General features: G+C 35.0%; 1 protein-coding gene across 1 annotated transcript in view; it reads right to left on the minus strand.

Moving 5' to 3' along the window:
• Positions 1-14,641, minus strand: part of FBN2 (fibrillin 2) — a 269,631-nt gene that overhangs the window by 143,357 nt on the left and 111,633 nt on the right. The window contains exon 8 of the mRNA XM_003900063.4: positions 387-512. Within this exon, the coding sequence (XP_003900112.1) occupies positions 387-512 (126 nt within the window). The remainder of the gene's footprint in view (positions 1-386; positions 513-14,641) is intronic.

A 14,641-nucleotide genomic window follows, 5' to 3' on the forward strand; every position in this document is an offset into this window, starting at 1 on the left:
CATAGTAACTATTTTCAATAGAATAAACAAGTTCTAAGTAAATAAGATGTTGGCTACATTCATGATTCATAGCAACAAAAGAACCTTTAATTACTGCATTCTGTCTCCCAATGCAGATTTTAAAAAATTTTTCTCATGCCTTTGTGTCTTTTTTTATTCCCAAAATGACTTGGACAACATAAAACAAACTCAGTTGGCTTCTGAAACTGAAGTCTTTGCAAAGAGTACTTGGTCTATCAATCCCCCAATGCTGGTACGGTTTACATTAAACAACTCATTCAGCCATTTCCTCAATATTTTATAATCATTGCCATCTTAATGCCTGTTTGGGCTGTTTTGTCATTATAAAGACCCAGTGTATTGAGCCTTCAAAATGCGAGGCTTACCGATGCACCGAGAGCCATCTGTTGAGGTTACATATCCACGTGGACAAACACAAAAATAGCTTCCCACGGTGTTGGAACATTCGCCAGTTTCACATATCCCAGGAATGATGCTGCACTCATCAATGTCTAATCAAGGGAAGAAGGAGAAGATGATTGAGAAAGGCCTTCATTAAATAGCTTTTAAAAGAGATTTTTTTTTTTTTTAAGAGTCTGAGAGCATTCATGGTTGATTAGGTCAGATCATATAACCCTGAAGATATACTCTTGTTTCAGGCCCCAAAGAATTTCTCACACATATCTATGGGAACTGAGATGAAAGTAAACTCCCATGGCAGTTAAAACAAGGCCAACTAAAGCAGAACTCTATATCCTTTTTTAAAAATGCAATTTAAATTGGAAATAAGTAAAGATGTCAATGTTTTAGTTTCCATTCTACATCAACTAGGGAATTATCCTACTAGAGGCTTAAAAACACACATAAATGGATTACATTTTAAAATATAGAATAACTGTATTTGAAAATGTATAACTAATTTTCACACTATTTGAAGCAATGAAGACTGGCAAATATTTTTTTTTTAAACTTGGCTTCAGGATATGTTTTTGTACTTACATTTGAATATGGGTGTATTTGACATTCTGGGAATAACTTTAATCTAAAATAATACAGAAACATGGTAAAGGGCAAAAACTTGGGAGGCTTTGGGAAGTGTCCAGTTTTCCTATTGTACCTCCCTACATTTATCCATTCAGCATACTCAATGCTGGATATAGTCTATTTCCTTTCCCATTAATGAAAACTCTGCTTTCTTTAAAATTATCCCTAAAGCAGAAAACTCAGTCATTTATATAAACTTTTAATGTACTTCTCTTCTAGTTCAGTAAGCAGAGAGAGGTGGAAAGTCTAACAAAGCTGCAATTAGGGATAACTGGGAGCTAATTGCTAATACATTTAAAAAGGAAATGAGTCATTGTGAGAAAAATTCAGCCAAAATCCTGGGAGGTGGCTGTCTTTTTTAAGGAACAGAGGTAGCAAAAGCCAGTAACTAGAACAAACAACAATAAAAGCCATACATATAGATAAATACTGAAAAGTCAAAGTAAGCTGACTTTTAGTTTCTCTTTTTTCAGTTGCATTTGTCCTTTCAAAATGTCCAATAAAAAAGGAAAAATAATTATATTCTTATTATAAACACACAAAATATTTTTAACCCCACACTTAAAAAGAAAAAGGTTGCCAATGCCTTTCTTACATTCTTTTATTGGTCTATTCATTATTTTTTTCCATTTATTCTGACAAGTCACTCTTGCCTACAAGCTTTATCATGAAATAACTCCATCATGATAGAAGCTTCTATCATGATAAATAACTTTATCATGAAATAAAAAACATGTGTGTTTTCTTGGTATGTTCTTATAAAAAAAAAGTTACCAGATTCAGACATTCTCTGAAATAGTATCTTCATTTGAGGCTTAACACTTAGCCACTGAAAGTACAGAGGTACAAATCAAAAATCTACCAATTTCCCAAGAGAGATCAGAATTCTAACATGAATTGACTACATGAGCAGTAAATACAAAATGTGGTCAAAGAACTGCCATCAGACTTAATCCAACGAAATAAAACCATGTGTGCAAAATTAGGACCTGTTGCATCCTGTGTTGCTATCTTAGTGCAGTGCATCTTAATACAACTGAGCATGGATTCAGAAGAGAGATGAAACTAAACAGCTGTACTTTAATTACAACATAAACTTATCATCACCTCTGGATAAGAGAAAAAAAAAGAAAGAAAAGAAGGATACAAGGTAAAGCAAGCATTAAAAAAGTGAAGAACTAAAACTTGCCTTCTCACTCTCTTAACATCTAAAATTATATGAATTATCGAGGTGCTTATGGAGCCCAGGATTTATGCAAAATATTAAACATTAAGAGACTCAACTTCTTCATTTAAACATTGGCTTTTATTCTAGGCATTTCCTTTCATAATAAAGAACTTCCCTAAACCCTAGTCTTAAAACTCTTCCTGACAATAAAAAGAATAGAAAATTAAAAGATGTTTGGCATTTTCTTTTTTTGGAGAAAAAAATCTGGGACACAGAAGAACATGTGGAATGACATTAAATTTGTGGTTTTTGTGTTAAAAATTTTATTGTGCAAAAAAAAAAAAAAAAAAAAAAAAAAAAGCCTTTGTGTTTCACAATTCTCCTTATAATTGAGTAGGAAGCCTAAAAGGTTAGCTTCAAAATAATTATATATAAAAGGCTCTCCATTTTTGTATAAAAAATAGAAATGCTTTTATTTTTGGGCTAGACATCTACCATATTTTAAAAATTAAAAAATAAGGTGCTTTTTTAAAACAACAACAACAACAACAAAATCCCAAAATACTGACCAAAACCCCTGCATTTTAATACAGTGATGCCCTGTTGAGGCGGGAGAGTTCCCTTGAGCCCCTCGCGGGACTTGAGACAGGGGTGGCTTGTTTACTTGGCTGCCATCCTCAAACCCTTTGCGGGAGGGGAGCACATAAGTGAGCAGGTACAGGAGCCAGGGTGAGTGTTTCCGGATGCTGGCAGAACATATCCTGTACCAGCCCAAGGCAGTGTCTAGGTGTTGCTGGCAACCTCTGGAGCCCCAGAAGGTGTCTGTTACAAACAGTGCTCTTTTAGCTTTGCCATTCACAGATGGCTTAAATGTTAAAAAGCTCAGTGCCTAGTGTGTCCCAAATTCTTGTCTGCCATCCAGGGAGAATCAGGTCAAGTGAAGGAATTGAAGGATGGTGTATGCAGAGGATTTTATTGAGCAATGGAAGTGGCTTTCAGTGGGACGGGGAGCTGGAAAGGGGATAGAGTGGGAAGATCATCTTTCCCTGGAGTTTGGCCATCCGCACCTGAACTCCTCTCCAACCGCAGTCTCTGATGTCCAGCTGCCTCTTCTCCTCTTAACATTCAGACGCTTCTTCTCTCCTACCTTGCCATAGTGCTCTGCTCCTTTGCCAGTGGAGCTTGGGGTTTTTATGGATACAGGGTAGGGGGTGTGGCAGACCAGGGTGGTTTTGGAAAAGGCAACATTCGGGCAGGAAAACAGGAATTCATGTTCTCATTTAAGGTCACAGGTCCAGGCTTGAGGGTGGAGCCCTTGCCAGGGACTCCCACCCCTGTCTTTGACCCAGGATTTCCCTGCCTCCTGTCTGTATCACAGTGTTTATCCATCAATTTAAGTTTAGCATTAACATTTATGTTCAGAACGATACATGCATTTAGCTCTTTTGAATATTAGTTCTTCAATACTGTATGTCATAATCAGATTTGGAAGTAGCATCTCCACAAATATAAAGCATATGTTACCTATGTATAAACAAGTGTGCCTAAAGATGACAAGTCTGCTCATGGGAAAAAGCAGAGTCTTAACAATGGGAATTGGTTTCATCCATGTTCTGTACACTGAATATACTGCCACCCATCTCTCCTTGACCTTTTTTTGAAACTATATCAGTTTGCAGCTTTGGTCTGCAAATACCAGAAAAACTGATTTAAACTGATATAAATCAGAAATTTAATAGCTGTCATATCTGAAGTCCGGAAGTGGTTTCAACCAATGTGTCTGCCTCAGTTTCTGTGAGATATGTTCAGCTAGGCCTTCCTCTGTATTTTGACTTGAGCTGCCTTCCCTGATGGGAGCAAAATGGATACAGCAGGTTTAGGCTATTCCTTTGACTGGGACATCTAGTGGAAGACAGTGTCTTTTCTAGTGCTCTCTCCTGAGAGGAAGAAAACTTTTTCCTGAAGCCCCCAGAAAATCATCCCTTTTGTCCTAATGTCTTGAATTGGGTCACATGCTAATTTTTGAATGCTTCCTCTGGACAGGAAAATGTTCTGATTGGTACAGGCCTGGAATCCTGAACCAATTTGTGTGGCCAGTGGAGTGAAGTTAGCTTCCAACTAATAAACAACAACAACAACAACAAACAGTATGGGCAACTGGGTCTGAAAATACACCACAGTTGAAGAATGCAGAGTGTACCAGAATAGCTGGGAAATGGATGGACAATAAGCTTAGCTAGTTAGGCTTATACTAAATCCTAAAGAGCCAAGCCAAGGACTGTGGCTTTTATTCTGAAGGTGATGAATAGTGTCTATGAAGGAGTTTAAACAAAAGAATTACATAAGCAAATCAGTATTTTAGAAAGACAGTCCTTGTGGTTAATGTGGACAGATGATATAATAGTCCAGGGATAAATGTTGAGAGCTTGAAGTAAGGCTTTATGATGAGGAAGGGAACATATATTCAGGAGATAATTTGAAGGAAAAATCAACAGGAAGGACTTTGCCACCAGAAAGAAATCTCATGCTACTATTTTGATTGACAAGGATGATGACATGGTGCTATTAACAAAGAATGGAACACAAATGGAAGAACACATTTTACAGTTAAGTTGAGCTTTGGACATTTTGATCCTGAGATATTTGAAAGAAACCAGTAAAAATTCTAATCTACAGAGCTAAAAATTTGGGTATGAAACTTAGCAAAGAAGTAAGTTATAAAGATGGACATTTGTGGTTTATCACCAAGTATAAAGATTGCCTTTGAGGTTATGGCAACATATGAGATTTCCAAAGAAGACAAATGAAAAAACCGGAATTGAAGGAGGGAACCATGATACTCATCAACATCTAAGAAAAAGTCAGAGGAAGAAAAGCAGAACAGGAGTCTGGGAAGGAAGGATCATGGAAGAAGGAGGAAGAATGTGAAGAATGGAGGCGGAGGAAGATCACTGTGGAAACAGGGGAATTGTCAAGTGTGACTTCAAAGGCAAAAAAAAAGAAAGACTGGGAAGTCTTTGGCAATGTGAAGACTCCGAACACAGGTTTTTTTTTAAAAACGAAATCCAATCTAAACAAAACCATCTGACAGATTTCTGACTGCCAAACCACATAACCTCATATTTGTCAACCAACATTTCCTGTAAATCTTACACTAAACAGAATATAATGAATAATTTGATAAGCAGTGATAACGTGATCTCAGATATCACTGAATTCTAAGAACTCCCTAGAGAGAATGTCCATTCTTATAGGTCCATGTCACAGAAAAAAGCTGTCCATGTAACAATTACGTTACAGAAACTTAGTATAAATAAAACAAGAAATTTTGTTTTAAAAACGTGTTCTTAGAACATTTTGTTTCCATTGATACCAAGAACTATACATATTTGGAATATTCTGTAAAATATCTTTTTGATACAGAAAAAAGGAAGCATATTTTTGCACACACTGAACTTCTACTTATTCGTATACTGTTTGACATTAGGAAAATTCATGATTGAAGTGTTAAGTGCAGTAATTTGCTACCTATTTCCAGCTTTTCTAAAGACAACAGGCAATATCAATATTATAAATTGCAATGGAAAATTGATGTCTGCTTTCCTCTTTTCAGATTTCAAAAGCATGGTGTGTATCAACTGTATTCAGAATTTCATTGTATATTTACAAACAGCTTTACTGAGATATGATTCAAATGCCACACAATTCACACATTTAAAGTGTAAAACTCAAATGATTTTAGTATAGTCACAAGGTTGTGCAGCCATAACTACAATCTGATTTCAGAACATTTTCATCCCCCTGAAGGAAATTCCAGCCTATTAGCAATCATTCTTCCTATTCCTCTCGAAGCCCTAGGCAACCACTGATCTCATTTCTGTTTCTACACATTTGTTTATTCTGGACATTTCATATAAATAGAATCATAAAATATGTGGTCCTTTGTGTCTGGCTTCTTTCACTTAGTTTATGTTTTCAAGGTTCATTCATGTTGGGGCATGTATCAGCACTTCATTCCTTTTAATTGCTAAATAATATTCTGTTGTATGGATATACCACAGTTTATCCATTCATCAGTCAATGAATACTTGGGTTATTTCCATTTTTTAATTTTTGGCTATTATAAATAAAGTTGCCATGAACATTCAGGTATTCATTTTGTGTAGACATATGTTTTCATTTCTCTTAGATATATACCTAGAAGTGGAATTGCTGAGTCCTATAGTAATTCTATGTTTAACTTGCTGAGGAACTGACAAATTGTTTTTCAAAGCAGCTGTAATAATTTACATCCCCACTAGCAATGTATGAGGGTTTTCCTCATACACACCACATCCTTACCTTCATTCATTATTATCTGCTTTCTTTTTGCTTGTAGGTGTGAAGTGGTATCACATTATAACTTAGTTTGCATTTTCCTAATGGTTAATAATGATGAGCACATTTTCATGTGCTTATTTGCCTTTTGCATATTGACTTTGGAGAAATATCTGTTCAATTCCTTTGCCCAGTTTTTAATTAAGTTACTTATGTTTTTAACTAATGAGTTACAAAAATTCTTCACATATGCCCCACATATTATATGATTTGCCTCTGAATTTTCATGTGAACTTTTAAAAAAAGTTTTCATTAATATATAATATTTGCACAGTTTTATGGGACATGTGACATTTAGTTACATGCACAGAATGCGTAATGATCAAGTCAGGGCATTTAGGGTATCCCTCACATCTTGACTATCATTTTTATGTGTTAAAAATATTTCAAGTCCTTTCTTCTAGTTATTTTGAAATATAAAATACCTTGTTGTTAACTATAGTCACTCTACTCTGTTATCAAACATTGGAACTTATTCCTTCTATCTAACTGTATGTTTATACCCATTAAGTAACTTCTCTTCATCCTCCACTATGGTCAAACATCCTTCCCAGCCTTTGGCAACTCTTATTCTACTCTCTCACTCCATGAGATCAATTTTTATCAATATCTGAGTGAGATCATGAAATACTTTCTTTACGTAGCTAACTCATGTCACTTAACAAAAATACCCTCCAGTTCTACCCATGTTGCTGCAGTTGACAGTATTTTATTCTTTTTTAATAACCAAGTAGTATTTCATTGTGTATATATAATCACATTTTTAAATCCATTCATCCAGTGATGAATGCTTAGGTTGATTCCGTATCTTTGCTCTGGTGAAAAGTGCTGCTATAAACATGATGGTGCAGGTGTCCCTTTGATATAATAATTTCCTTTGAATAAATGCTCTGTAGTGGAATTGCTGAATCACATGGGAGTTTTATTTGTAATTTTTTGAGAAATATCCATACTGTTTTCCATATTCGTTGTACCAATTTACATTACCACCAACAGGGTATAAGAGCTCCCTTTTCTCCACATCCTCACCAGCATCTGTTATTTTCTGTCTTTTTAATAATAGTGATTTTAACTGGAATAAGATGATATCTCATTGTAATTTTGATTTGCATGTCTCTCGTGATTAGTAATACTGAGCATTTTTTCATTTGTATGACTTCTTCTGAAAATGTTCATAGTTTGCACTTTTTTTTTTTTTTAGACGGAGTTTTGCTCTTGTTGCCAAGGCTGGAGTGCAATGGGATGATCTCGGCTCACCACAACCTCCATCTCCCAGCTCAAGCAATTCTCCTGCCTCAGCCTCCCGAGTAACTGGGATTATAGGCATGTGCCACCACATCCAGCTAATTTTGTATTTTTAGTAGAGACGGGGTTTCTCCATGTTGATCAGGCTGGTCTCAAATTCCCGAACTCAGGTGATCTGCCTGCCTCAGCCTCCCAAAGTGCTGGGATTACAGGCATGAGCCACTGAGCCCAGCCCCATAGTTTGCAAAAATTTTATTCAATTTAACAGGACTGACTCTTCACTCTGTGGATTATTTCTTTGCTGTGCAGAAGCCTTTCAGTTTAACAGAGTCCCATTTGTCAATTTTTGTTTTTGTTGCCTGTGCTTTTGAGTCGTAGTCATAAAATACTTGCCAAGACAATGTCCTGGAGTGTTTCCCATATGTTTCAGGTCTTATGTTTAGGTTTTAATCCATCTTAATTTTTGTATATGGTGAGAGATAGGGGTCTAGTTCCATTCTTCTGCATTAGGATATCCAGTTTTCCCAGCACCGTTTATTGAAAAGGATGTCCATTCCTCAATGTGTTTTTGGTACCTTTGGTAAAAATCAGTTGACTGAAAATAGGTGGATTTATTTCTGGGTTCTCTATTCTGTTTCACTGGTCTAGTATCTGTTTTTATGCAAGTACTATGCTGTTTTGGTTACTACAGCCTTGTAATATATTTTTGAAGTCAGGTGAGTGTGATGCCTCCATTGATTCTACAGGAATTTTAGGATTGCTTGTTCTAATTCTGTGAAAAATGACATTCATATTTTGATAGCGATTACACTGAATCTGAAGATTGTTTTGGGTAACATGACCATTTTAATAATATTAATTCTTCTGATTTATAAGCATGGGATGTCTTTCCATTCGTTTGTGTCCTCTTCAATTTATTTCATAAGTATTTTGCAGTTTTTCTTATGGAAGAATTCACTTCCTCAGTTAAATTTATTCTTAGGTATTTTGTCATTGTTTTTGCAGCTATGGTAAACAGAATTACCTTTGAGTTCTTTTTTTTAGCTATTTCATTATTGGTGTATAGAAATGCTACTGATCTTGTATGTTGATTTTCTTATTCTGAAAATTTACTGAATTTATCAGATCTAAGAGTTTTTGGTGCAGTTTTTAGGATTTCTAAATATAAGATCACGTCATCTGCAAAGAGAGACTATTTGACTTCCTCTTTTCTAATTTGTATGCTTTTTCTTTCTCTTATCTGATTGCTCTGACTAGGACTTCTGTAGTCTGTTTAATATAAGTGGTGAACGTAGTCATCATTGTCTTATTCCAATTCTTGGAGGAAAGGCTTTCAGCTTTTCCCCATTCAGTATGGTGCTATCTGTGAGTGTGTCATACATGGCCTTTATAACTTTGAGGTTATGTTTCCTCTATGCAGTTTGTGGAGGGATTTTTCATGAAGGGATGATGGATTTTATCAAATGCTTTTTCTGCATCTATTGAGATGATCATATGGTTTTTGTCCTTCATTCTGTTGATGTCATGTATAATGTTTATGGATCTGCATATGTTGAACTATCCCTGCATCCCTGGTATAAATCTCGTTTGATTGTGTTGTGTTATCTTTTTTGTGTGCTGTTGGATTCAGTTTGCTACTATTTTGCTGAGGATTTTTACATCATGTTCATCAGGAATATTGGCCTGTAGTTTTTTTTGGTTACTGTTGTGTCTTTGTGTGGTTTTGTAGAATACATTAAGGACAATACTCTCCTCTTAAAATTTTTTGGAAATAGTTTGAGGAGAATTGGAGTCAGTTCTTCTTTATAAGTTTGGTAGAATTTGGCAGTGAATCCATCCAATCCTGGGCTTTTCTTTGTTGGGAGATGTTTTAGTACTGATTCAGTCTCATTGCTTATATTGGCTTGTTCCCGTTTTCAATTTCTTCCTGATTCAATCTTGGTAGGTTGTATGTGTCCACAGATTTATCTATTTCTTCTAGACTTTCCAGTTTGTTAGTATATAATTGATCATAATAGTCTTTAATAATCTTTTGCATTTCTGTGGTATCAGTTGTTATGTCTCCTTTTTCGTTTCTAATTTTGTTTAGTCATCTTAACTAATTTTGTTAGTCATCTCTCCTTTTTATTGATTAGTCTAACTAGCAGTTTATTGATAATGTTTATCTTTTCAGGAAAACCAACTTCTCATTTTGTTGATCCTTTGTATTGTTTTTTCAGTCTCTATTTTGCTTAGTTTTGCTCTGATCTTTATTTCTTTCCTTTCACTAATTTGGGGTTTGGATTGTTCTTGCTTTTCTAGTTTCTTGAGGTGCATCATTAATTGTTTTATTTAAAATCTTTGTACTTTTTCTGACCCAGGTATTTATTGCTACAAACTTCCCTCTTAGCATTACTTTTGTTGTATAACATAGGTTTTGTTATGTTGTTTCCATTTTCATTTGTTTCAAGAAATTTTTTTAATTTCCTTATTCATTTCTTCATTGATCCATTGATTTCATTCTTCAATGGTCATTTAGGAGCGTGTTGTTGAATTTCCATGTATTTGTAAATTTTTCAATGTTTTTCTTCTTATTGATTTCTTGTTTTATTCTATTGTGACCTGAGAAGATATGTGGTATGATTTTGACTTTTAAAACATTCGTTGAGACTTGTTTTGTGGCCTAACATATGGTCTCTATCCTGGAGAATATTCCATGTGCTGGTATGAAAAATGTGTATTTTGGATCCATATGAACTTTAGGATTAGTTCTTCAATTTCTGCAAAAAAGCAAGCTTCAATTTTGACAGAGATTGTGTTGCATTTATAGATTGATTTGGAGAGTACTGCCATCTTAAGAGTATTAAGTCTTTCAATCTTAAGCATGGTGTATATTTCTATTTATTTAGATCACTCTTAATTTAACAAGGCTTTACAGTTTTCAGTGTACAAATCTATCACTTTCTCTGCTAAATTTATTCCTAATCCATTTATTCTTTTAATCCTATTATTAATAAAATCCTTTTCTTAATTTCATTTTCAGAATATTCACTGCCAGTATAAAAATAACATTCATTTTTGTATATTGATCTTCTACAATTGCAACTTTGTTTAAATCATTCATTGGTTCTAACAGTTTTTAGAGAACACCAGAGCCACTTTAGTGGATACCTTATTCACTTCAGTTGTTACCTTGTCTACTAAACATGTGTTATCTACAAATAGAGATAGTTTTACTTCTTTTTTTCCAGTCTGGTTACCTGTTATTTACCTAATTGCATAATTGCCTTGGCTACAATGTGTAGTACAATGTTGAAGAGAAATGGTGAGAGTAGACATCCATCTTGTGCCCAATCTTAGGGAAAGCATTAATTCTTTCACCATTAACTATGTTGTTAGTTGTAGTTTTTCATAGATGCCCTCTATAAAGTGGAGAAAGTTCCTTTCTATTCTTACTTTTTTCCTTTCTATTCTTAATTTTCTGTTCATCGTTATAATACAAAGGTACTGGGTTTTTTCCAAATGTTTTTGGTTTTTTGCATATATTGAGGTGACCATGGCTTTTGTCTTTTACTTAAATAATATATTACATGACTTAATTTTCAGATGATGAACCAATCTGGCATTCCTGAGATAATTCTCAATTGATAATGATGTATAATTCTTTTTTTTTTTTCTTCTTTTGAGATGGAGTTTTGCTCTTGTTGCGCAGGCTGGAGTGCAATGGCATGATCTCGGCTCACCACAACCTCCGCTTCCTGGGTTCAAGCGATTCTCCTGCCTCAGCCTCCCGAGTAGCTTAGATTACAGCCATGCAGCCACCACGCCTGGCTAATTTTGTGTTTTTAGTAGAGACGAGGTTTCTTCATGTTGGTCAGGTTGGTCTTGAACTCTCAACCTCAGGTGATCCGCCCACCTTGGCCTCCCAAAGTGCTGTTATTACAGGTGTGAGCCACCACGCCTAGCCAAGGTACAATTCTTTTTATATGGGACTAAATTTGATAACTGACAATGATGTATAGTCTTTTCTATATGGGGCTGGATTTTTTTCTTGAATTTTCAGAGACTTTATATTGTTGGTATTTTTTAAAAAATGTATTTCATGAGTTAAATTCTCATTTTACTTGGGAGACAGTCTACCAAGGTGCATATATCACCATTCTGGAAGCCTTGTCCTCCCATTCCATGTTCTTTTTAACTGAATTCAGGTTTTCTAATTTAATATGAACCACTAGCTATTGGAAGAGATCTTACTTATTACATTCTTATTATAATCAAGAAAGCTGACATACTAACTTTTCCAGACCAGCCACTGAACATAAAAACTTTTTCCTCTAATACAGAATTTGTTTGTGGGAAAGGGGGCAAGCGTAATCCCCAGGATCTTCTTTTGATTTTTTTCCCATACAGCATAAGAGTATACATCAAGGTGGCAAGGATAGTTATGAAATTTTTGAATTATCGTTGTTTTACCTTCAGCTTCGATAAGCAAATGTTAGTTTTACCTATAGTACAAGCACTGATCAAAGATATTTTTATAGAAAAGGGTTGAAGCAGACTGAAATTTAAACACATTGAAAATTTAGCTTACTGATGTTAATTAAATGGCCATAAAAGGGTATATCTCTCAAATAAATATTTTGTTTGAAATAAAAAGAAACAATAGTTAATGAAAATGATGCTATTCATTGTTTAAAACTCTCAACTTCTCTTCTTTAAAGAAATCAAATAAAGAGATATTGATTGGGCATATAGTATTCATTCATGAACTCATTAAGTAATTGCTAATTAAAAAGGCCTTTGATTTGCCACATACCAAATACCTAAATGTGAAACAAGGCACAATATGATTTATTCCATCAAAGAAGACTAACAACATGCTATCTCAATTCAATCACGAGAATCAGCAAAAGTTCCTGGCAGACATAGTAACTGATTGATAAAGGCCCCTAAAGAATGGGGTGGAACTTTGGTATGCAGGGAAGACAGGAGGGTGGAGTTCTTCCAGATAGTGGAAATACTATAGCTAAAGTGTGGAGGTAGCCAATTACAAGGCGTGGATGAGAAATGGGCAGTTTTCCAAGACCTGAGGGCATTTACTTAGAAAACAATAAAACCAGAAAGTTAACTGACAGGCCTAGAATGCCATTTTCCTTAATCTGTCCTTGCATTATAGGCAAAGAGGAGTGACCCAATCATTAAGCAGGCAAGGAGAGTGATCAGAACTTCACTTTAGGCAAAGATATCTACTAGTGTCGATAAAGATGATCAGGGCTGATAGGTCAGGGACAGTAGGGATGATGGCATGGTCTCAATTCCAGCTAATGAAGGTGGGACTGGGAAAGAAAAGAATACATGAAAAAATATCCTGAAAGTAAAAGCAAGAATAGGGGAAAACAGCAGTAACTTTCATTATTGAGCTAATATTAGTAAAATCAGTAAATTAAAAAATATATTCTGGGAAAATTAACAGCTTCATGATCAACAATTTGAGTTACTAATATCTAAAAACTGTTGACTGTCTAGAGGAAGTCTTTGCAAGGTGATTGGAATCTATGGGTATATATAGACAGTAGAAACCATCAACGTGGATAAAATCAGTTGAGATGAATAATATAAAATGAAGAGATCACACGAGAAGAAAAATGTTAAAGATAAGTCCTAAGGGGACATATTCATATGAAAGAAGAGAAGCAAGTGAAGATAAAGAAAAGTTAAAACAGTGTCACCAGTATTACTGAAAAGCTATTACATTTTAAGGAAGTCAATAGCAGTAGGCAGCATAATAGGCACCCAATGATACCATATTTAGAACCTATCAGTATGTGAGCTTACATGACAAAGAGAATTATGGTTGTTAATCAGCTGATTTTGAGATGCAGAGATAATCCTAGATTATCTGGTCCTCTGTCCAATTTAATTACAAGAATCCTTATCAGTAGAACAAGGAAATAGAGTGTCAGATTCAGAGACAGATTTGAAGATGCTACACTACTGGCTTTAAAGATAGAAGAGGTCACAAGCCAAAGAATGAGGGCAGCCTCTACAAACCTGAAAAGGCAAAAAAAACGGATTGTGCCCTAGACACTTCAAAAGGAATGAACGCTGCCAACACCTTGATTTGGGCTTGATTAGGCCATTCTGACTTCTGATCTCTAGAATTGTAAGACAATAAACCTGTTGTTTTAAGCCACAAAGTTTGCGGCAATGTGTTACAGCAGCAAAAGGAAACTAGTATGTTAAGAAAAAAATATTTAAGAATAAACAGAATAAGCAAGAACACCAAATGCAATGAGGGATTCTAGGGAATACAAGCAATTTTACAAAAGGATAAGAAATAAGTAGAAACTTGAGCTAACTGGTATACACTAAGCATTTGGGAAAATTTGCAGCGAAGAAAGACAGCGAGAAATAGTATAGTGAAAAGTGACTAAAGAGATGAAAGAGTGGTTTTGTGGTTAATGTGTTTTAGGATGGCTTTGTAGGTAAAGAGGAAGAGTCAGGAAAGAGAAGAGATCCCTACTAGAAAATGAACTAACTAATGGCAAGAGTTAAAAGGAGTACAGAAAGGTGATGGAATTAATGTGCAGAGCTGGAACATTCTGCTCTGGAAAAATGTGAAGACACTTCATCAAAGACAGGGGAAATGGAAAATGAGTATGTAGTAATAGAACTAAGACTGAGTAAGTTCATGTCAGATATCTTTTACTCTTCTCAAGAGAGTAAAATAGAGTACAGATGTTACAAAACTTTACTGTGTGTAAAAATCACATGGACAGCTTATTAAACATGCAGATTTTGACTTCCCGTCAAAAAGCTTTGGTACTA

This window comes from Papio anubis, chromosome 5, assembly GCF_008728515.1.
Source record: "Papio anubis isolate 15944 chromosome 5, Panubis1.0, whole genome shotgun sequence".
Lineage (NCBI taxonomy): Eukaryota > Metazoa > Chordata > Mammalia > Primates > Cercopithecidae > Papio > Papio anubis.